This window comes from Cebus imitator, unplaced genomic scaffold (genome assembly GCF_001604975.1).
Source record: "Cebus imitator isolate Cc_AM_T3 unplaced genomic scaffold, Cebus_imitator-1.0 Scaffold364, whole genome shotgun sequence".
Taxonomy (NCBI): Eukaryota; Metazoa; Chordata; class Mammalia; order Primates; family Cebidae; genus Cebus; species Cebus imitator.
Genome location: NW_016107679.1, coordinates 397,019 through 419,818, shown reverse-complemented (window position 1 = coordinate 419,818; position 22,800 = coordinate 397,019). Strand labels below are relative to the sequence as shown.

General features: G+C 37.6%; 1 protein-coding gene across 1 annotated transcript in view; it reads right to left on the bottom strand.

Moving 5' to 3' along the window:
- The window catches only part of RIC1 (RIC1 homolog, RAB6A GEF complex partner 1), a 142,819-nt gene that overhangs the window by 87,837 nt on the left and 32,182 nt on the right, over positions 1-22,800 (bottom strand). Inside the window, exon 2 of the mRNA XM_037730823.1 lies at positions 17,926-18,033. Coding sequence (XP_037586751.1) covers positions 17,926-18,033 — 108 coding nt within the window. The remainder of the gene's footprint in view (positions 1-17,925; positions 18,034-22,800) is intronic.

Here is a 22,800-nt window from a genome sequence, read left to right as displayed (position 1 = left end):
CACAAAAAAAACAAAAAAAAAGAGAGACACAGCAGTAGAAAATAGCCACAATAAAGCACAGAAAAAATAAAGGGAGAGCGGGCAACAAAAAAAAGCATGAAACATGTAAAATATATACAAAAATTTAAATTGATGTCCTATTCCCACAAAATGAGACACAGGCAGTATAGCGATAATAGTTGAGAATTTTCACAGATTCAAGCTTAAAGAATAGCAAACAGATAAGCACAAAGGAAACCACATCTTAGCATATCACAGCTAAATTCTGAAAACCAAAGATGCTGAAAAATCTTAAAAGCAGTTAAACAACAACAACAAAAAAAGGTGGCTGGGCACAGTAACTAACACCTATAATTTGAGCACTTTGGGAGGCCAAGGCAGGAGGATCACTTGAGGCCAGGAGTTCAGCACCAGCCTGGCCAACATGTTGAAACCTTGTCTCTACTAAAAATTTAAAAAATAGTAATTAGCTGGGCATGGTGGTACACACCTGTAATCCCAGCTACTCAGAAAGCTGAGGCAGGGAAATCGCTTGAACCCAGCAGGTGGAGATTGCAGTGAGCTGAAATTGAGCCACTGCACTCCAGCCTGGGTGACAGAGAAAGACTCAAGACTGTCTCAAACAAACAGACTGGGCAACAGAGCAAGACTTTGTCTCAAACAAACAAAAAAGTTTACATTACTTTCAAAAGGCCAACTATAAGATCATTCACTGACTTCTTAATACAATGAAAAATGGCAGAAAACAATGGAATCAAATCTTTAACTTAAATAACTGCCAATTCAGAATTCTATACCTCTTGAAAATATCCTTGAGAAATTAATGCAAATTAAAGATATCTTTAGGGGAAGCAAAAATAAAATTCATATGGTTCATGTAATTTTTTTTCTTGTAATTTCATACTTAATGCTTAACCGCCAAAGAATAGAGACCCCAAAGCCTAATATATAACATAGACTCCATCAGTGTTGAAAATGGATGCAGACTTGAATATCTACCTGTAGCAAAAATATCCTTCAAAAAATAATGGCAAACCAAAGACATTCCTAAAGAAAATGGAAATCACACTGCATGATGCAAGACAATTTTTTTTCTCAAACTACATCCTCATTGATTACATACTACCTGGAATATACAGACTCTATAAATGTTGAAAAAGTTAGAGAATAAATGTATTTTAATATTTTTTAAATCTGCAAAACTTGTGATAAGCAAATATTTAATAATAAAGTTTCAGACGTAATCCAGTTTATAATTTTCCTTTATATAAATAAATACATTTCGGGAGACTGCAGAGGTGGCTCATTTGAGGTCAGGAGTTCAAGACCAGCCTGACCAACATAGTGAAACCCTGTCTCTACTAAAAACACAAAAAATTAGCTGGGTGTCGTGGCATAAGCCTGTAGTCTCAGCTTCTCGGTAGGCTGAAGCAGGAGAACTGCTTGAACCTGGGAGGCAGAGGTTGCAGTGAGCCAAGGTTGCATCATTGCACTCCAGTCTGGGTGATAAAGCAAGAATGCATCTCAAAAAAAATAAAATAAATACATACAATGTTACCAATTGTTAGTATCGATCTTTAAGATGTTATCTTTTGTTTAAAAGAAATCCATGTTTCTCCAGTGTAACTCACTTTAGCTGAGTCCCACATTTTAATAATTCTGATTTTATTTCAAATTAATGTTCTCCACATAACTATATTGCAATCTCACAATCTACTCCTTTTCTACACACACACACACACACACACACACACACACACACACACACACACACACTAAATGTATATATATGTCCTAGAAACCTAAAAATGTCAACAGTGCAGAGAGGGGGCTTACATATAAAATTTATTACTAACCTAAACTTTAAGATACTTTAAGTCTGCAATGTTTCCTGTATCAGAATGGAGTTACATGGTTAGCTAGAACTTTGTTTCTTAGAACTTTGTTTCTAAAATTGGCAGCCATAACTTACTGCCACTGCATGTAGGAATTTGCATTTTTATATATATAAAAAAAAGGCCTGGTAATTGTCCAAAAGAGCCAAGAAGAAAAAATAAACGAAATGCAACTTAAAATTACCTTGCTAGAATTGAAGCCTTAAGGAAAAGTATTCCTATGCTGTTTTAAAAAACAAACGCCACCACTTCTTTGCCATTAACTGCACATAATCTAGAGAGCATTTTCCTCTTACAGCCCTTTCATTCAATTGTTAAGTTTCAACTATGATTTACAACACATACTTCAAAATTCAACAAGCATGGGGAATGGCATCAGAGAAGATGGTGGAAGAGGAAGCTCTAGGAATCTATCCACCAAAACTACAATTTAATTAGCAGGAATTACCTGAAGCTACTATTATGGAACTCTGGACCTGGTAGAACATCTGCAGCCTCCAGGAGACAGCTTAATGAAGGTGTTAGCAAATTTCAAATAATTTCGGCTTTCCTGTGGTTGCAGCTGTCACCCCCCTCATCAACCAACTCTGTGGCAGGCAGCTGTGGATGTTGCAAAGGGTATCTGGTGTGGCTTGTGGGAGTAAGGGGGTCAATAAGGGCTCTGTGCTCCAAAAGCTAGTGTTGTGGGCTCTAATTTCTGCTTTTGATCACTAAGGGCCTGGTACACCCGGGGATTCTGGGCCAAGAGGGAATTTTATAGAGAGGACCTATTTTTAACCCCTCTTTGGGGGAATAGGATATCTAAGGAAATCTTACTGATTGGCTGACGACAGAGAAAACAAAAAAAGAAACTTCAGAGACCACCCATTAGAAGAAATACATACTTAGCAAAAATAGTTTGGAAGAGTAATAAAAGGAACTCTTCAATAGTCAAGGAGCAAAACCTAGCAATTTCTGAGGGCTAGGAGAATCAGATGTCCAAAGTCACCACATATACTCAGACAGTCCAGTTCTCAATGAAAAATTACAACACAAACAAGAAACAGAAAAGTATGGCCCAGTCATAGGAAATAAAGAATACGGCAGAAACCATCCCTAAGGAAGCCTAGACATTTGAATTATTAACGTGAGACATTAAATCAACAGTATTAAACACGTTCAATGAGCTAAAGGAGACAATGGTCAAAGGACTACAGAAAATCAAGAAAATAATGTCTAAACAAAATGAAAGTATCAATAAAAGAGAAAAAATTTTTAAAGAAACTAAACAAATTCTGAAGATAAAAAGTACAGTAACTAAAATGAAAAATTCACTACAGGAATTCAACAGCAAATTTCAGCAGACAGAAGAAAAGATACATAAACTTAAAGACATTTGAAAATTATGCAATGTAAGGAATGAAAAAAGAATAAAGAAAAATAAACAGAGTCTGAAAAACCTATGGGGGGGCACTATCAATCATGCCAACATACATAATATAGGAATAGAAGAATGGAGGAAAGAGAAGGGCTGCAAAAAATATTTAAAGAAGTAATTGCTGATAATGCCACAAGCCCTGATGAAATCCATGAATATACAAATCCAGTGAACTAAAGAAACTCTAAAAAGCATAAACTCAGAGACTCACACTGAGACACATTAGAATCAAACTGCTGAAACCAAAAGACACGAGAATTTTGAAAGCATTAACAGAGAAACAGCTTGTCAGTTATTAATTAGGGTTTCTCAATGATGGTTTGGCTGTACTTCCCATAATCCCCAAGTGCTGAGACAGGGACCTGGTGGGAAGTAACTGAATCATAGGGGCAGTACCCTCATGGAGTTCTCATGATAGTGAGTGAGTTCTCATGGGATATGATGGTATTTTAATAAGGGGCTTTTTTTTTTTTTTTTTTTGAGTCAGAGTTTCGCTCTTGTTGCCCAGGCTGGAGTGCAATGGCGCGATCTCGGCTCACCGCAACCTCCGCCTCCTGGGTTCAGGCAATTCTCCTGCCTCAGCCTCCTGAGTAGCTGGGATTACAGGCACGCGCCACCATGCCCAGCTAATTTTTTGTAGTTTTAGTAGAGACGGGGTTTCACCATGTTGACCAGGATGGTCTCAACCTCGTGATCCACCTGCCTCGGCCTCCCAAAGTGCTGGGATTACAGGCGTGAGCCACCACGCCCGGCCCAATAAGGGGCTTTTATCCCTTTGCTCAGCACTTCTCTCCTGCCACCATGTGAAGAAGCACATGTGTGTTTTCCCTTCTGCCATGATTGTAACTTTCCTGAGGCATCCCCAGCCACACAGAACTGTGAGTCAGTTAAACCTCTTTCCTTTATAAATTATCCAGTTTTGGGCAGTTCTTTATAGCACCATGAGAATGAACGAATACAGTAAATTGCTACTGCAGAGAGTGGGGTGCTGCTATAAAGATATCCCAAAATGTGGAAGCAACTTTGGAACTGGGTAACAGGCAGAGGCTAGAACAGTAGACACCCACACTTAAAAAGGCACATATCAGGCCCAATGTGTTGGCTCATGCCTGTAATCCCAGCACCTGGGAGGTCAAGGCAGGATGACTGCTTTAGCCTAGGAGTTTTGAGATCACAATGTAGTGAGATCACATCTGGCCAATGTAGTGAGATCACATCTCTACAAAAAATAAACAAAATCAGCTAAAGGATGGGCATGGTGATGTGTGCCTTTGGTCCCAGTCACTAGGGAGGCTGAGGTGAGAGGATCACTTAAGCCCAGGAGATCAAGACTGCAGTAAGCCATGATCTTGCTGCTGCATTTCAGCCTAGGCAACAAAGCAAGACTCTGTCTAAAAAAAAAAGATAGGGGTGGGAGGACATTTCAAATCAATAACCTAAATGTGCACATAAAATAACTAAATAACGAAGAGCAAAGTAATCCCAAAGCTGGCAGAAAAAAGGAAATAATAAAGGTTAGAGTAAAGTAGAGAACAGAAAAACAATTTTAAAAAAATACACTTTAACAAAAATTATTTGGTTTTTCTTGACACACAGTCATGTGCTATTGCCCAGACTGGAGTGCTGTGGTAAGATCAAAGCTCATGGCAACCCTGAACTCTTGAATACAGGTGATCCTCCTGACTCACCCTCCTGAGTAGCTAGGCCTACAATCGTGCCAACACACCTGGCTAAGTTTAATTTATTTTTTGTAGTGATGGCATTTCAGTATGTTGCCCAGGCCGCCCTGTAACTCCATGCCTCAAGCAATCCTCCTGCCTCAGCTTCCCAAAATGCTGGAATTACAGACATGAGCCATCACATCCAGGCAAAAGTTGACTCTTTGAAAAATCAACAAAATTGATAAACCTCTAGGTAAGTTAAGAAAAAAGGGAGATGATTCAAATTACAAAAATCAGAAATGAAAGAACATTACCAGTAATTTTGCATAAATGAGATTATGAAAATAAAATAGCTGTATTCTAATAAAATTAGACGAGTCAGATGAAATTGACCAAGTTCTAAAAACATGCAATCTACCAAAACTGACTTGAGAACTACAGATCAATATATTGTATAAATACAGATGAAAAAATCCTCAGCAAAATACTTCATACATCGTGACAAAATGGGATTCAGTCACAGAATGCAAGGATGGTTCAATATATGAAAATCAATCAATGAAATACACTACATTAACAGATGAAGGAAAAATCCACGATTATCTCAATTGATGCGATGAAAGCATTTGACAAAATTTAACACCCTTTAACAATACAAGCATACAATAAACTAAGAATAGAAGTAAATAACCTCGACATAATAAAGGTTGTATATGAAAAACCTTAAGCCAACATTATACTCAATGGTTAAAGACAGAAAGCCTTCCCCTAGAATGAGAACAAGATTAAGGATGCCCACTTTTACCACTTAATTTAACATAGTATTGAAAGTTCTACCCAGAGCAATTAGACAAGAAAAGGAGATGAGGGCATCCAAATCAGACCACAGACAAGATGTATACATAATGCACACAAAAATTATCAGAGCTAATAAAGTTAGCAAAATTGTAGGACATAAAATCAATACACCAAAGCCACATATATCCATACAGCCTGGATCAGAAACAGTCCCTGTAGTGTAGCCCAGATATATTGCCAGATCTTGGCCAGACTGCTTCTTTACATGAGACTTAAACCCACTCCTCCTCATGGGGGAGTGGGTCCTCCCAGCAGGGGTCTTGAGCCACCCCCAATTAGACAGAGCTCTAATCTCCCCCAAGGATGAAGTGCCCAGGTGGTAGAGCAGGCTGCCACATTGTCACTAAGGTTTCTCAATCAATCCAGAGCCTGTGGGTTCTGGAGAGCCCATACCAATTGGGGGCTGAAGACATCCCCAACACAGCACACGTGCTGCAGCCAGATTGTTTCTTTAAATGGGTCCCTGATCCCATTCCTCTTGACTGGGCGACATCTCCCAAAACGGGTCTCCAGCCACCTCCTACAGGCACATCTGAGCCAAGAACAGAAGAGCTAAATATCCTAAATATATACGCACTCAATACAGGAGCACCAAGATTTACAAAGCAAGTTCTTAGGGACCTCCAAAGAGACTTAGACTCCCACACAACAACAGTGGGAGACTTTAACACACCACTGACAATACTAGGAGAAACCAGTTTAGAGAGGACTATAACTGACCTGTTAGAGCTGAAAAACACATGCTATAAGAACTTAAAAATGCAGGCCAGGCGCGGTGGCTCAAGCCTGTAATCCCAGCACTTTGGGAGGCCGAGGCGGGTGGATCAAGAGGTCAAGAGATCGAGACCATCCTGGTCAACATGGTGAAACCCCGTCTCTACTAAAAATACAAAAACATTAGTTGGGCATGGTGGTGCGTGCCTGTAATCCCAGCTACTGAGGAGGTTGAGGCAGGAGAATTGCCTGAACCCAGGAGGCGGAGGTTGCGGTGAGCCGAGATCGCGCCATTGCACTCCAACCTGGGTAACAAGAGTGAAACTCTGTCTCAAAAATAAATAAACAAATAAATAAATAATAAAAAAATAAAATTTATTTTCATTTAAAAAAAAAAGAACTTAAAAATGCAATCACAATTATTAATAGCAGAATAGACCAAACAGAGAAAAGAATCTCAGAGCTTGAAGACTATCTTCCTGAAATCAGATATGCAAACAAGAATAGAGAAAAAGGAATGAAAATGAAGAAAAGCTCTGAGAAATAACAGATTATGGAGACTGAACTTAAGACTGACTGGGGTACCTGAAAGAGACAGGGAGAATGGAATCAAGTTGGAAAACATGCTTCAGGATATCATCCAGGAGAACTTCACCAGCCTAGCAAGACAAGCCAACATTCAAATTTAGGAAACGCAGAGAAGCCCAGTAAGCTATTCCATGAGAAGATCAACCCCAAGACACATAATCATCAGATTCTCCAAGGTCGAAATGAAAGAAAAATGTTAAGGGCAGCCACAAAGAAAGACCAGATCACCTATGAAAGGGAAGCCCGTCATACCAACAATGGACCTCTCAGTGGAAACTCCAAAAGCAAGAAGAGATTAAGGAAAATATTAAACTTTTTTTTTTTTGAGATGTATTCTTGCTCTGTTGCCAGGCTAAAGTGCAGTGCAGTGGCATGATCTCAGCTCAATGCAGCCTCCACCTCTTGGGTTCAAGCAATTCTCCTGCCTCAGTCTCCCAAGTAGGCTGGGACTACAGGCGCATGCCACCACACCCAGCTAAGTTTTGTATTTTTAGTAGAGACAGGGTTTCACCATGTTAGCCAGGATGGTCTTGATCTCTTGACCTCATGATTCACCCACTTTGGCCTCCCAAAGTGCTGGGATTACAGGAATGAACCACTGTGCCCGGCTGATATTAAACATTCTTAAAGAAAAGAATACCCACCCCACAACATCGTATCTGGTGAAACTAAGCTTCATAAGCAAAGAAGAAATAAGATCCTGTTCAGACAAGCAATTGCTGAGGGAATTTGTGACCATCAGACCTGCCTTGCAAGAGCTCCTCCTAAAGAAAGCACTAAATATGGAAAGGAAAAACCATTATCAGCCACTACCAAAACACTGAAGTAAACAGACCAGTGACACTATGAAGCAACCACACAAACAAGCCTGCAAAATAACCAGCTAGCATCTTGATGACATGATCAAATCAAAAAATGACAATACTAACTTTAAATGTAAACGGGCTAAATGATCCAATTAAAAGACACAGTACGGTAAGCTAAATAAAGAACCAAGACCAATCAGTATGCTGTCTTCAAGAGGCCCATATCATGTGCAAAGACACACATCCCAAAATAAAGGGATGGAGAAAACTTTGCCAAGTAAATGCAAAACAGAAAGAAGGACTGCAATCCTAGTTTCTGACAAAACAGACTTTAAATGAACAAAGATCAAAAAAGTCAAAGGGCATTTCATAAGGATAAAAGGATCAATCTAATAAGAAGAGCTAAATATCCTAAATATATACACACACAATATAGGAGAACCCAGATTCATAAAAGAAGTTCTTAGAGACCTTCAAAAAGATTTAGACTTAACACAATAATAGTAGGAGTCTTTAACATACCAGTGACAATATTAGGCAGATCATCAAGACAGAAAATAAACAAAGATATTCAGGACCAGAACTCAGCTCTAGATTAAGGAGACCTGATAGATATCTATAGAACTCTCCACCCAAAAACAACAGAATATAATTCTTATCATCATCACATGGCACTTACTCTAAAATTGAGCACATATCGGAAGTAAAACACTCTTTAGCAAATGCAAAAGAACTGAAATCATAACAAACATTCTCTCAGACCACAACAAAATATTAATTCACCCAAAAGAATTAAGAATGAAGAAATTCATCAAAACTACACAACTATATGGAAACTGAGCAGCCTGCTCCTGAGTGAGTAAACAATGAAATTAAGGCAGAAATCAAGTTCTTTGAAACTAATGAGAACAAAGAGACAATATACCAGAATATCTGGGATGCAGCTAAAGCAGTGTTGAGGGAAATTTATAGCCCTACATGCCCACATCAAAAAGCTATAAACATCTCAAGTTAACAATCTAAAATCACAACTAAGAAAACTAGAGAAACAAGAACAAATGAACCCAAAAGCTTGTAGAAGACAAGAAATAACCATGATCAGAGCAGAACTGAAGGAGACAGAGACACGAAAAACAATCAAGCAATCAATGAATCCAAAAGCTGGTTTTTTGAAAAAATTAATACAATAGATAGACAGCTAGCTTGATTAAGAAGAGAGGATTTAAATAAACACAATCAGAAATGATAAGGGGGATATCACCACTAACCCCAAAGAAATACAAACAACCATTAGAGAATACTATAAACACCTCTATGCACATAAAATAGAAAATCTAGAAGAAATGGATACATTCCTGGACACAAACACCCTCCCCAAGACTGAACTAGGAAGAAATTGAATCCCTGAATAGACCAATAATGAGTTCTGAAATTGAGGAAGTAATAAAAAGCCTAGCAGCAACAACAACAACAACAACAAAGCCCAGGACAGAGGTAGAAAGAAGAGCTGGTACCATTTCTATTGAAATTATTCCAAAATAATTGAAAAGAAGGGACTCCTCCTTAACTCATTCTATGAGGCTGGCAACTTCCTGATACCAAAACCTGGCAGAGACTAAACAAACCAAAAAAAAAAAAAAGGAAACTCCACACCAATATCCTTGATGAACATCAATGTAAAAATCCTCAACAAAATACTGGCAAACAAAATATTCAGCAGCCCATCAAAAACTTTATCCATCATGATCAAATAGGCTTCATCCCTGAATGGAAGGTTGGCTCAACATATGCAGATCAATAAATGTGATTTATCACCTAAACAGAACTAAACACAACACATGAGTACCTCAATAGATGCAGAAAAGGTCTTTGATAAAATTCAACATTCTTTTATGTTAAAAACTCTCAATAAACCAAATATTAAAGGAACATACCTCAAAATAACAAGAGCCATATATGACAAAACCACAACCAGTATCACACTGAATGAGCAAAAGTTGGAAGCATTCCCCTTGAAAACAGGCACAAGACAAGGATGCCCACATAGTATTGGCAGTTCTGGCCAGGGTAATCAGGCAAGAGAAAGAAGTTAAGGGTATTCAAACAGGAAGAGAGAAAGTCAAACTATCTTTGCAGATGACATGATCCTGTATCTAGAAAACCCCATCGCCTCAGCCCAAAAGCTTCATAAGCGGATAAGCAACTTCAGCAAAGTCTATGAATAGAAAATCAATGTGCAAACGTCATTAGCATTATTATACATCAACAGGTAAACAGAGGGTCAAATCATGAATGAACTCCCATTCACAACTGTCACAAACAAATAAAATACCTAGGAATACAGCTAATAAGGAAGGTGAAGAACCTCTTCAAGGGGAGCTACAAACCAATGCTCAAACAAATGAGAGATGACACAAACAAATGGAAAAACATTCCATGTTCATGGTTAGTTAGCAAGAGTCAATATTATGAAAATGGTTATGATGCCCAAACTAACTTACAGATTCAATGTTATTCCCATTAAATTACGACTGACATTCTTCACATAATTAGAAAAAACTATTTTAAAATTCATATGGAACCAACAAAGAGCTCGAATAGCCAAGGCAATGAAACCAAAAAGAACAAGGCCAGAGGCATCAAGCTACCTGACTTAAAACTATAAAATGGGGCTACAGTAACCAAAGAAGCATGGTACTGGTACAAGAATAGACACATAGACCAATGTAAGAGAATACAGAACCCAGAAACAAGACTGCACACCTACACCATTTGATCTTTGCAAACCTGACAAAAATAAGTAATAGAGAAAAGATTCCCTATGTAATATAAGGTGTTGGGAGTACTGGCTAGCTATAAGCAGAAAAGTGAAACTGGACCCCTTTCTGATACCCTATACAAAAGTCACCTCAAGATGGATGAAAGACTTAAACGTAAAACCCAAGAAGAAAATCTGTATCTAGGCAATACCATTCGGGACACAGGCACAGGAAAAGATTTCATGACAAAGATGACAAAAGCAATTGCAACAAAAGCAAAAATTGACAAATGGGACTAATCAAACTAAAGAGCTTCTACACAACAAAAGAAACTATTATCAGAGTGAACAGACAACCTATAGAATGGGAGAAAATTTTTGGAATCTATTCATCTGACAAAGGTCTACCATCCAGCACCTACAATGAATTTGGTAACTTATAAGAAAAAGAAATCCATAAAGGAGTGGGCAAAGGACATGAACAGGCAGAAATACCATCTGACCCATCTAACCAAACAATCTTATTACTGGGTATATAACCCCCAAAATATCTCAATACTGGCTATATATCACCCAAAACATAAATCATTCTATTATAAACATTCATGCATGCGTATGTTCACTGCAGCACTATGCACAATAGCAAAGACATAGAATCAACCTAAATGCACATCAATGATAGGAAATGTACACATACACCATGCAATGTACACATACTATGCAGCCATAAAAAGGAACAAGATCATGTCCTTTGAAGGGACATGGCTGGAACTGGAAACCATTATCCTCAGCAAACTAACACAAAAACGGTAAATCAAATACCACATGTTCTCACTTGTAAGTGGGAGCTGAATGATGAGAACATGTAGACACATAAGGGAAACAACACAGGCTGGGACCTGTTGGAGGATGGGGGAGTGCAGGAGGAGGGAGAGCATCGGAAGAATAGCTAATGGATGCCGGGTTTAATTGCTAAGTGATGGGATAATCTGTGCAAGCAAACCACCATAGCACACGTTAACCTATGTAACAAACCTGCACATCCTGCACATGTACCCTAAACTTAAAAGTTGGAAAAAAAAATCAGATATATGTCTATACGCTTGCAATGAAAAACCAAAAAGGAAACTTAAAAACAATTCCATTTACTATAGCATCAAAAAGAAATTAAAAACAAGAATAAATTTAATGAAGGAGGAAAGAGACTCGCATACTCAACACTGGAAAGCACTGCTTACAGAAATTAAAGATCTAAGTAATTAATAAGACACTGCATGTTCACGGATTAGAAAACAAGATTAATGCTTCCCAAAGAGATCTACAGATTCAGTGCAATCTCTACCAAATTCCCAATGTATTTTTTGCAGAAATGGAAAAACCAATTCAAAAAGTCATACAGCATCTATGGGACTTAGAACAGCCAAAACTATAGCCGGTATCAAACTTAACGATGGTTCAACTTATGATGACATTATGATGGATGTCTGGGGCTGTTACGTTTTTGACATGGTATTTTCAGCTTACAATGGGTTTATCAGGACATGACTTGTATCTTGAAATACAACAATAAAACTGGAGGATTCTACTTCCTGATTTCAAAAGTTACTACAAAGCCACAGTAATTTAAAAAGTGTGATACTAGAATAAGCACAGACATACAGAACAATGAAATAGAATGGAGTATCCAGAAATAACCCCAAATACCAATGGCCAATTGATTTTCAACAAGAGTGCCAAGACCATTCAATGGAAAAAGAATAGTTCTTTAACATAGCGTACTGGGACAACTATATATCCATATGCAAAAAATGAAGTTGGACTCTTACACTTTACACCATCTACAAAAATTAACTTAGAAGGAATCAAAGAACTAAACATAAAGTAATAAAACTCTTGAAAGAAAAAAATCAGAGGAGAATCATGGTATTTGGCAATGACTTTTTATATATAATACCCGAAGCATAGGAAATAAAAGAAAATGCAGATAAAATAGGCCAGGCACAGTGGCTCACGCCTATAATCCAAACACTTTGGGAGGCCAAGGTGGGCATATCATTTGAGCTCAGGAGTTTGAGACAGGCCTGGACAATATGGTGAAACTCCATCTCTATGAAAAATACAAAAATTAGCCAGGGGTGGTGGCATGCACACATAGCCCCTGCTGCTCAGGAGGCTGAGGCAGTAGAATCACCAGAGCCCGGGAGGCAGAGGTTGTGGGGAGCTGAGATCGCACTACTGGCACTCTTGCCTGGGTGACAGAGTGAGACCTTGTATCAAAAATAAATAAGTAGGCCAGGCGCCGTGGCCCATGCCTGTAATCCCAGCACTTTGGGAAGCCGAGGCGGGGGGATCATGAGGTCAAGAGATTGAGACCATCCTGGCCAACATGGTGAAACCCCATCTTTACCAACAGTACAAAAAGTTAGCCGGGCGTGGTGGTGCGTGCCTGTAGTTCCATCTACTAGGGAGGCTGAGGCAGGAGAATTGCTTGAAACCAGAAAATGGAAGTTGCAGTGCCAGGATTGCACCACTGCACTCCAGCCTGATGACAGAGCGAGACTCTGTCTCTAAATGAATAAATAAATAAATAAATAAATAAGCTGTACTTCACCAACATTAATTTGTATACATCAAAGGACTATAAAGAGAATAAAAACAAAACTTACAGAATGAGAGAAAATATTGTCAAATCACACAACCAATAAAGGATTCATATAAGAATATATAAACAACTCAGCAACATACAAACAACCCAATTTAAAAATGGGCAAAGAATTTGAATAGACATTTCTTCAAAGACATACAAATGGACAAAAACACATGAAAAGATAATCAACATCATCAGTCTTCAGGAAAACATAAATCAAAACTACAGGAAGATACCACTTCACCCCTTTAGGATGCCTGTTAAAATGAAAATAAAGCATTTATGAGGCTAGGGAGAAACTGAAACTCTTTTACACTGCCAAAAGAAGTGTAAAATGATGCAATCTCTATGGATTTTGATCCAGCAATTCCACATCTGGGTATATGTCCAAAACAATCAAAAGCAGCAACTCTAACAGACACTTACTTGTATGCGAATGTTAAATCCAGCATTTTTCACAATAGGCAAAAGTTGGAAACAACTGAAATGCCTACCAACAGATAAACAAAATGTAGTATATACATACAATGCAGTATTACTCAGTTATAAAAAGGAATAAAGTTCTGATACATAACACAATTATGGATGAAACTTAACAACATTATGCTAAGTGAAACAAGCCAAAGACAAAAGGATAAATACTGTGTGATTCCATTTACATGAAATCCATAGGTTAGGCAAATTCATAGAAAAAGTTGATTAGAGGTTACAACGAGCTGAGGAAATTGAGAATGCAAAGTTATGCTTAATGATAAGTTTCTGTCTGGGGTGACATTGAAGAAAATAGATAGTGGTGATGGCTGCATAACACCATTAATATAACTAATGACACTGAATTGTACACTTAAAATAGTTAAAATGGTAACTTTTTATGCTTTGTATAGTTTACCACAATTAAAAAAAATTAATAATGTAACACACCAAAACTCTATGAAACCAAATCCAGAAAATCCCATCTTCTTTCATGAATACTTGCTCTTCTTATATTTTTTACTAATTGCCACGAACACTACCTAATCATCTAGGCTTGAAATCAGAGCAATCTCAACTACTCATGCTCATTTATCCTGAGCTGGCAAGTTCTGTCGTTTTTCTCTGAATTTATAAGGAATAATGGAAAAAACAGTTCAGCTAAATGAAAGTCCATGTAGACAAAGAATGAAAAAAATAACATCAGAGAAGTAATGAAGTAGGGTTTTAGAGATTAAAGTGCCTTAAATGAAAGGCTAAGAAGCCTGGACTTGGTTGTGTAGAATAAGGATCGCAAACTTTTTCTGTAAAAGGCCAGACAGTAAATATTTTAGACTTTACAAGTGAAGAGGGAAAATCAAAGATACTCTGTAGGTTTATCTTGTTTACTTAATTTATCTTACTTACTTATATAACAAGAAATATTTTAAAATGTGGGTTTTATTATTATTCAGATAAACTGAGGCAAACAGATCAGGAGACAATTGCCAATGAAAAAAGTTTATTACAATTCCAAAGAGGAGGGGACATGACACGCACCACCAAGGGCCACACTGCAAACTACCAGGGTCAGTCAGGAGACAGTGGAAGTGAGGGGAAAACATAAGTAAGACCCTTTATCATCATTTCCATGGGAAGGAATGGTTGAGGCATGGCAAGGAGACTTGATATTGGCTAGGCTGAATAATTTCAATGGACTCTGGAGTACATGGGTTGTCTCTAGTTAACTAGCACCTGGTCCTGAGGTAATCAGGGCAGAGGATTATTGGCCCAGAGTGGCAGAGGCCAATAAAGGAGGTGGCTGGGGCTATACACTTTGGATTGATTAGTTTGCATAAAAAGGTGTATTTGTAGGTGGGTCCATTACAATCTCTAGGAATTGGCTAACCCTGGCAGGGAGTGGCCTCTCCAGGGACAGCAAGCCCCTGGAGATGTCAAAGCATAAAAAATACAGAAAAATAAAAAGTCATGATTAATAGAAAACAAATTTTTATAAGTGTTATAATTATAAAATTCTAAATATAATAGTAATGGTAACTGAGTACGACTTTTTTTGGGAATACATATCCACTACTGAGAATGACATTCTTTTTGTGGAAATAATATTTTTGGTTAATTGGAGTTTAAAGTACTTTTCCCTATCATCAAAATTGATTGCAAAGTTTCATCTATTAATACTGGTCCCTTAATGAGATTTTACATATTTCATATTTGACAACGTTTTTTCATACAGCAAAAGCTATTTTCCTAAGTTATTCAGTGTCTGTTAAGTGATAGAGGGTGGCCCTTCAAGTAAAGAGAAAAAAAAAAGGTAGTCTCATCCACGAGGTAAAAAGTTTCCAATAAACCTTTACCACTACCCAAGCCATAATGGCTATGGAGTAGAGCAATTCAAGATATTCCTGCTTCCATCTCTGAAAAAAACTTACACTAACCATAGGCTTTAAAAGCCTTATATTTTCACAAACTTTGTAAATCTGCCCAAATATGTCTTTTGCTGCTCCATGTGGAGTTTTACTACTATCAATTAATACAACTTATTAGATTCTACTTTGGATTGTACTGAATTGGTATTTTCTCAACTCCTTTGAGAATTTTCTTCTTCTAGAATTGTTCTACAGGTCATTCACTCAATTCATACTTCACATGGAGCATTTAATTAACAACTGAGCAGTATTATAACATCTGTCAACTCATCAAAAACTAAGCAAACTTACTTTGACTACACTTTCATTTACATATTTTAATTTTGTGAAGGAATTCTCCTGTGGTGAGCTATTCTGTGCTTAATTTTTTATTGCTTCTGACTTTACTTTCAGTAAATTCCAAATACTATGATAAGTGCTTAGTCTGGTGATGTCAGCTTACATTCTTTTGGCATAGCTGTAAATGTTACTGCAAAATAAATACAACCTTTTGCCACCTAATTCAGTAATAAAATAATCCACAGTCCAGCGTGCTTTAAAAGCAAAGCAAAGTCTTTTCTCTTTTGTTCTTTTGACATGGCTATGTAGTAGCATAAAAATAATATAAAATGTCACAGAATGGCAATATGTGTACACTTGAAATATTATTAAGTTATACCTGTGTTACTATACAGTGCATTAAATAGAAGAGCAAAGCAACGAGAACACTACATAAGCTTGCTTTAAGGACTTCAACTCAGCAGCCAGCCGAGGTGGCCCACGCCTGTAATCTCAGCACTTTGGGAGGCCGAGGCAGGCGGATCACGAGGTCAAGAGATTCAGACCATCCTGGCCAACAAGGTGAAACCCCGTTTCTACTAAAAAAAAATTAAAAATCAGCAGGGTGTGGTGGTGCGTGCCTGTAGTCCCAGCTACGAGGGAGGCTGAGGCAGGAGAACTGCTTGAACCCAGGAAGCGGAGGCTGCAGTGAACTGAAATCGCACCACTGCGCTCCAGCCTGGCGCTTGGTGACTGAGTGAGACTGTCAAAAAAAAAAAAAAAAAAAGAACAACTCAATCTGCCATTGTAGCTTGAAAGAAGTCACAGATAATCTGTAAGTCAGTGAGCATTTTCATGCCCCAGTAAAAGTTTACTTGGACACTGAAATTTAAATATCACATAATTTTCAATTGTAGCAAATAGTATTCTTCTTTGACTTGTTTTGATTATTTAAATATGTAAAAACTATTCTTACATTATGCATAAATAGGCATCAGGGTATATTTGGTACATGGTAAGTCATCTGCTAACTCCTGCTATAGGAAATGTAGAACTATTCAATATTATTCATCATATGGAGCATTTCACATTATTAACCTAGTCAGTGTTACATATAATATGGAATAGAACGAGATCAAAGCAGAGAGAAAAATTAGTTATAAGAACACAGTAAATGGAAGCTGAGTAGCTAAACTTATACCTTATCTCTCTAGTATACACTACCCATATAACCTTGGATAAGACAATTTTTCAGATCCTCAATTTACACATCAATTTTGAAGGATAATAATAACCACTTCAAAGCACTTATCTAAAGATTAAATGGGATGATCCATGTAAACTGCTTACAATTGTACTCATCACATAGGAGGTGCTCAATATTAATTAACCATATATATTCTGCTAATGCAAATTAAGTCATAATGACAGCCCTAGACAGTGATAAAACATGAACTGAAAAGGTAAAATTAAACATATCTAGGCACATTTAATAGAACAGAAAAAAAAAAGAAGAAACAGATCCAAATGGATATGAGAATTTTAGTGTGACATATGCACATAAAGCTTATTATTTCACAGGACATCTTTTGGAATGGAAGGCAGGACTTTAAATATAAATTCAAGAATGCCATGTGAATGTCTTTTGAAAAACTAAATTAGACTTCAAGGACAAAACAGTAAAGTGAGAACAACAAACAGAAAAGGGTATAGGTGCTATGTTTAGGGATAGGAGGAAGTAGCAGAGTCAAAAGAGAAGCTAATGGAGGAGCAACGCACACAAAATAATCAGTAAAGCAATTCCAATCAGAATAAATAAATGCTTATGAGTGTAAAAGACTGAAAGAAAGTCATCCAAGATAATCATATTTAAATGCAATGTAATGATTTAGTAAGAAATCACTATTTAGCAAAAAAATCTACTTACTGATACAGCTATCATGGTACTATCTGGCCTCCATTCAGCTTGCTTGTAGGATCCAAACTGAGTAGATGATTTTGCAGGCTCCTTGTAGGTTACAATTAACACACTAGGCTGGAAGAAAACCATTGTATATTTTTATCAGTATCTCATAAAAATATATAAAAATAAAATTTAAGATAATGTATAATTATTCAAAGTACTTTTAGAGTAAAATAGAAGACAACATTAATAATAAACCATGAGCTTTCAACATTCCGAGCATATCAACCAAAAGTGCCAAAAACAAGGACCTAAACCTAGGCCTATATCTATTAAAGAAAGTGAATTAATAATCATCCCAAACAGAAAGAACTAAAACTGAATGTGTTCACAGGTGAAGTCCACCAAACATTTAAGGGAGAACTTATACCAATTCTTTACAAAGGCTTCCACAAAATAGAAGCAGAAGGAGTACTTCCTAATTTTGAATTTCTCATTCCCTTAATACCAGAATCAGACAAAGATATTACATGAAAAGAAAACTACAGATTAGCATCTCTTATGAATACAGATATAAAACCTCTCAATAAAATATTAGCAAATTAAATCCAACAACGTACAGAAAGAATACCATAACTAAGTAAAATATATCCAAAATATGTAAGGCTGGTTCAAAATTCAAAAATCAATTAATATAACCCATCACATCAACAGGCTAGAGAAAAATCATATTATTATTTCAATAAGTGCAGAAAAAGCACTTAACAAATCTAATGCGCGTGATAAAAATGCTGAACAAGGCCGGGCGCAGTGGCTCACGCTTGTAATCCCAGCACTTTCCGAGGCTGAGGTGGGCGGATCACCTGAGGTCTGGAGTTTGCAACCAGCCCAGCCAACAGGGTGAAACCCTGTCTCTAGTAAAAATACAAAAATTAGCCAGATGTGATGCCAACTGTTCGGGGGAATTGTTTGAATCCGGTAAGCAGATGTTGCAGTAAACCGAGATCACGCCACTGCACTTCAGTCTGGGTGACTGAGCAAGACTCCATCTCAAAAGCAAACAAAAACCACACACAAACAAAAAAACACCTGCTGAGCAAACTACAGAACAACACTCATTTATGATTCAAAAAAAACCTCTCAGTAATAGAAAGAAATTTTTTCAACTCGATAAAGAACATCTACAAGAAACCTACAGCTCAAAGCTTTTCTACTAAGATCAGGAACAAGACAAGGATGTCTCCAATCACTGCAGCTTTTCAATGGAGTGGTGGAAGTCTCAGCTAATTCAATAAGACAACAAAAATAAATAAAGGGTAAAGAGACTGGGAAGGAATAAATAAAACTGTCTTTACTCATAGATAACATGATCATCTATGTAGAAAATTTGAAAGAGTTGACCCAAAAACCCTCCTAGAATAATCGACTATAGGAAGTTACAGGATCATTAATATACAAAAGATTAATATAAAAAAGTCAATAAATTTTCTACACACCAGCAATAAAAAAGTAGAATTTGTCATTATAAACACATTTGCAAACCAGGAGCAGTGGCTCATGCCTGTAATCCCTACACTATGGGAGGCTAAGATGGACAGATCACTTGAAGTCAGCATTCAAGACCAGCCTGGCCAACATAGTAAAACCGCATCTCTACTAAAAATACAAATTATTAGCCAGGTGTGGTGATGCACACCTGTGGTCCCAGCTACTCAGGAGGCTGAGGCAGGAGAGCTGCTTGAACCCGGGAGGTGTAGGTTGCAGTGAGCTGAGACTGCGCTGCTGCACTCCAGCCTAAACAACAAAGTGAGACTCTGTCTCAAAAACAAAAACAAAAACAAGGCTGGGCACAGTGGTTCACACCTGTAATCCCAGCCCTTTGGGAGGCCAAAGCGGGTAAATCACCTCAGGTCAAGAGTTCAAGACCAGCCTGGCCAACATGATGAATTCCCGTCTCTACTAAAAAATTGCAAGAATTAGCTGGGCATGGTGGTGGGCACCTGTAATCCCAGCTACTCGGGAGGCTGAGGCAGGAACCCAGGAGGCGGAGGTTGCAATGAGCTGAGACCATGCCATTGCACTTCAGCCTGGGCAGCAAGAGCAAGACTCCATCTCCAAAAAAAACAAAAACAAAAAATACATATTTGCAGCCTGGGCAACATGGTGAAACCTTGTCTCTACAAACAAAACAATACAAAAATTATCTGGATGTGATGGCACACACCTCTACTCCCAGCTACTCAGGAGGCTGAAGTGGGACAATGCTTGAGTCTGGGAGGCAGAGGTTGCAGTGAGCTGAGATCACATTACTGCACTCCAGACTGAGTGACAGAGTAAGATGCTGTCTCAAAAACATAAAAAAATTAACAAGAATTTTTAAGAAACCATGTAATAGAATGTATGTATCTACACAAAAAATTTATAAAACACTAATGAACGGCATCAAAAAAGAGCTAAATAAATGAAGACAGGCTAGGCACAGTGGCTCATGCCTGTAATCGCAGCATTTGGGAGGCTGAGACAGGTGGATCATGAGGTCAGGAGTTCGAGACCAGCCTGGCCAACATAGTGAAATCACATCTTTACTAAAAATATGAAAATTAGCAGGACATGGCGGTATACACCTGTAGTCCCAGCTACTGGGGAGGTTGAAGCAGGAGAATCGCTTGAACCTGGGAGGCAGAGGTTGCAGTGAGCACAGCGAGACTGCACCATTGTAGTCCAGGCTGGGTGACAGAGTGAAACTGTCTCAAAAAAACAATAAAAATAAATGAAGACATGTAATGAATACAAAGACTCAATACTGTCAATATGTCAGTTTTTCCCAACCTGATATACAGATTTAATACAATCTCAATCAAATTCCAAGCAATTTATTTTCTGAATGCCAACAAACTCACTCTAAAGTTGACAGAGAGGCAAAAGAGCAAGACTAACAACTTAATGGTAGAGAAGACCATGTTGGAAATCTGGCACTATCTGACTTCAAGACTTAATATAAAGCTAAAGTAGTCAAGAAAGTATAGTATTAACAAAATAATAAACAAGTCAATCAATGGAACATAATAGAGGAGCCTAGAAATAGACACACAAAAATATATGCCAACTGATCTTTAACAGAGGAGAGAAGGCAGTACAGAGAAAAGACAGTCTATGGAATGAATAGCATTCAAACACTGGATGTCAACATTTCACAAAAATAAACACCTGATGAACATAGATGCAAAGTCCTCAACAAAGTATCTGCAAACCAAATTCAACAGAATTCACCATGTTCAAGTAGGAGTGATCCCAGGAATGCAAGGATGGTTCAACAAAGACAAATAAATAAATGTGATACATCACATTAACAGAATAAAAGGCAAAAACCCTATGATCATTTCAGTAGGCACAAAAAGCATTTAACGAAATTCAACATCTATTCTTGACAACTTTCAAAAAATTAAGAATACAAAGAATGTAACTCAACACAATAGAAGCCACATATAACAAATCCATATTTTAACACTGTACCAAATAACAAAAAGTTGAAATTTTTTCCACTAAGATCTGGAATAAGATAAGCATACTACCTTTCACCACTTTTATTAAACATAGTATTGGAAATCCTGGCCAGAGCAATTAGGAAAAAAAAAAAAAGTATAAAAAGCATCCAGCTGGGCACAGTGGCTCACGCATGTAATCCCAGCACTTTGGGAGGCTAATGTGGGTGGATCACAACGTCAGGAGATGGAGACCATCCTGGCTAACATGGTGAAACCCCATCTCTACTAAAATCACAAAAAATTAGCCAGGCATGATGGCACATGCCTGTAGTCCCAGATAGTTGGCAGGAGAATCACTTGAATCTGGGACGCGGAGTTTTCAGTGAGCCAAGATCGTGCCACTGCACTCCAGACTGGGTGACAGAGCAAGACTCTGCCCCACCCCCCAGAAAAAAAACAAAAACAAAACAAAACAAAACAAAAACAAAATCCAAATTAATGGGAAAGAGGAAGTCAAATTAGCCCGATTTGCAGGTAACACAATCTTACATACAGAAAAACCCTAAAGATCCCACCAAAAAAAGTGTTAGAACAAAATAATTCAGTAAAGTTGTAGAATACAAAATCAACATAAAAAAACAGTAATATCTCTATACACTAATAGTGAATTAGCTCAAAAAAGAAATCAACAAAACAATCCCATTTACAATAGCTATAAAATTACCAAGGAATACATTTAATTAAAGAAATAAAATATACCTACAATGAAAACTATAAAACAGTAATGAAATGAAGAAAACACCAATACATGAAAAGGTATCCCATGTTCATAGATTGGAAGAATTAATACTGTTAAATGATCCAAAGTGATCTACAGATTCAATGCAATCCCTACCAAAATACCAGTGACATGCCTCATAGCAGTGGAAAAACAAGCCTAAAATTCATATGGAACCACAGAAGACATCTAACAGCCAAAGTGATCTTGGGTAAAAAGAACAAAATTGGTGGAATTACACTACCTGACTTCAAAGTATTTTATAAAGCTATATTAACCAAAAAACACCATGGTACTGACACTAAAAGCAAATAAGCCAATCTCAAAATAGAGAGTCCAGAAATAAATCCATGCTTTTACAGCCAACTGATTTTCAAAGCAGGTGCCAAGAGCACATACTGGAGAAAGGATAACCTAATAAATAGTGCTGGGAAATCTGGATGGCCACATAAAAAAGAATAAAATTAGACCTTTATCTCACTATACAGAAAATTTAATTCAAAATAGATTAAAGAGGCTAGGTGCAGTGGCTCACACCTGTAATCCCAGCACTTTAGCAGGCTGAGGTGGGCAGATCACCTGAGGTCCAGAGTTCAAGACCAACCTGGCCAACAAGGCAAAATCCCACCTCTCCTA